This window comes from Colobus angolensis, unplaced genomic scaffold (assembly GCF_000951035.1).
Source record: "Colobus angolensis palliatus isolate OR3802 unplaced genomic scaffold, Cang.pa_1.0 Scaffold142, whole genome shotgun sequence".
Taxonomy (NCBI): Eukaryota; Metazoa; Chordata; class Mammalia; order Primates; family Cercopithecidae; genus Colobus; species Colobus angolensis.
In genome coordinates this window covers 3,838,169-3,839,854 of record NW_012114511.1, presented here as the reverse complement: position 1 = coordinate 3,839,854, position 1,686 = coordinate 3,838,169, and the positions used below count along the sequence as shown (strand labels likewise).

Below are 1,686 nucleotides of genomic sequence, written 5' to 3'. Positions count from 1 at the left end.
TTTTTTTTTTTTTTTTTTTAATAAATATAGAAAGCATCTTGATTTCTTGTTTGTGAGGGGTGATGCCCTGAGATTTAGCTTCAGGAATATGACATGGTTCATGCTTCCCATATTTCCCAAGTAGGGAAATACATGATTCTCTAACACTGGTTAAAAATGCAAATTCAAGATTTGGAAAGGCTGGTATAATGAAATAATGAGCAGTATCAGCATGTGCAAATCTTGTTTGAAGGATTTTATTTTCTCCCCTTAGACCTTTGGTACATTTAGAATCTTGAAAGTTTCTAGATCTCTAACATGAAAACCAAGGTGGCTATTTTCAGGTTGTTTTCAGCTCCAAGTAGAAATAACCAGAATTGGCTTGCATTAAAGAAACTGCATCTAGAAATAAGTGCTAAGATATTATTTCTATGGCTCAAAAATAACAGGAACCCAGATTTCTTTGCCTATTTCTGCTTTTCTGTCCTCAGTGTACTGGCTTGTCCCAAATTCTCTGATGTAGTTCTAATTATCCTGTGTTGACAACTTAAGCAGAAAGGAGACTACATCTGAATTCAATGTTAAGATTTCCCAAAAGTCTCCCAGCACATTTCCCTTATGTTTCATGGACTAATGTCATATGCCATGTTCAAAGGAGTCCGTTATCAAGATGGGCTTAGAATATCAGACACAATGGCTCCTTTTGTAATGTTTTGTAATATGTAGAAATGAGATTTTTCCAAAAATCAGTGTAAGAAATCAGTTTAATTTGCAAGTATGAAGGAAGTGATTTAGACAACATTTTTGGAAGATTCAGGGCTTGTTGACACCCATGTAAAAGATTCTTGGGATTCACGTGAAAAATAAATTCTAGGCTCAGGTTTCCAACCACATGAACACTCAGTGGAAACATTGTGGGATTATGAAGGATTGTTATGTGGTGTGTTGGAAGATACTTAGCATTTCTGGTTGGCCCTTGCCCACTGCCTCTACTGTCTCCTAAAGATCACTTTAAAAGCCCTCCAGGACTTGCAGAGTACTCCAGTTGAGAACTACTGGCTTACATTAGTTAAGATTCATCCTTGGGATCACAGAGAGGAGCCAGATTTCCCAAGCAAAATATATCTTTGAGTTCTATTAGGAGGGAGAAGTTGCTTGGGTATGAGTGGAAACAGTATTTCAGTAACCTATCGGTAAAGCTCATAGTAGTATAAATAGCAAGAAGGTATATGGAGATTCCCTATAGAGCCAATAGGATATAGATCTAGAATGAGATTTACTATAAGATACTGGCTCACACAATTATGGAGGCTGAGTCCCACCCACAATCCACTGCTGGGAAAGCTGTTGGGGTAAAATTGCAGCAACCAGGAACACAATGGTGTCCTAGTCCAAGGTTAGAATATGGATGTCTTAGCTCTGGCAGTTCTATATGGGCCCTTAACTGATTAGATGATGTCCACTCACATCAAAGCAGAGCAATCTCCAATTCAATACTAATCTCTTCTGGAGACAGACAAATGTTTAACCAGTTAAATGGCATCAATGGCCAAACTGACACACAAAATTAACTATCACAAAAGGCAAAAAGAAATGATTGGTTTTATTCTTTAGTAGAGCCTCCCTTTTGTGATTGTAAGTACTTGCTTAGGTCCCAAGAACTTACGGTATCCCTCTTACACCAACCTCCTGTTCTGGGCGGGGGGG

The 1,686-nt window shown here is 38.2% G+C and overlaps 1 protein-coding gene across 1 annotated transcript in view; it reads left to right on the top strand.

Annotated features, from left to right (window-relative positions):
- HSPA9 (heat shock 70kDa protein 9 (mortalin)) overlaps positions 1-1,686 on the top strand; it is a 34,170-nt gene that overhangs the window by 21,974 nt on the left and 10,510 nt on the right. The window contains exon 16 of the mRNA XM_011935365.1: positions 1,121-1,172. Coding sequence (XP_011790755.1) covers positions 1,121-1,172 — 52 coding nt within the window. The remainder of the gene's footprint in view (positions 1-1,120; positions 1,173-1,686) is intronic.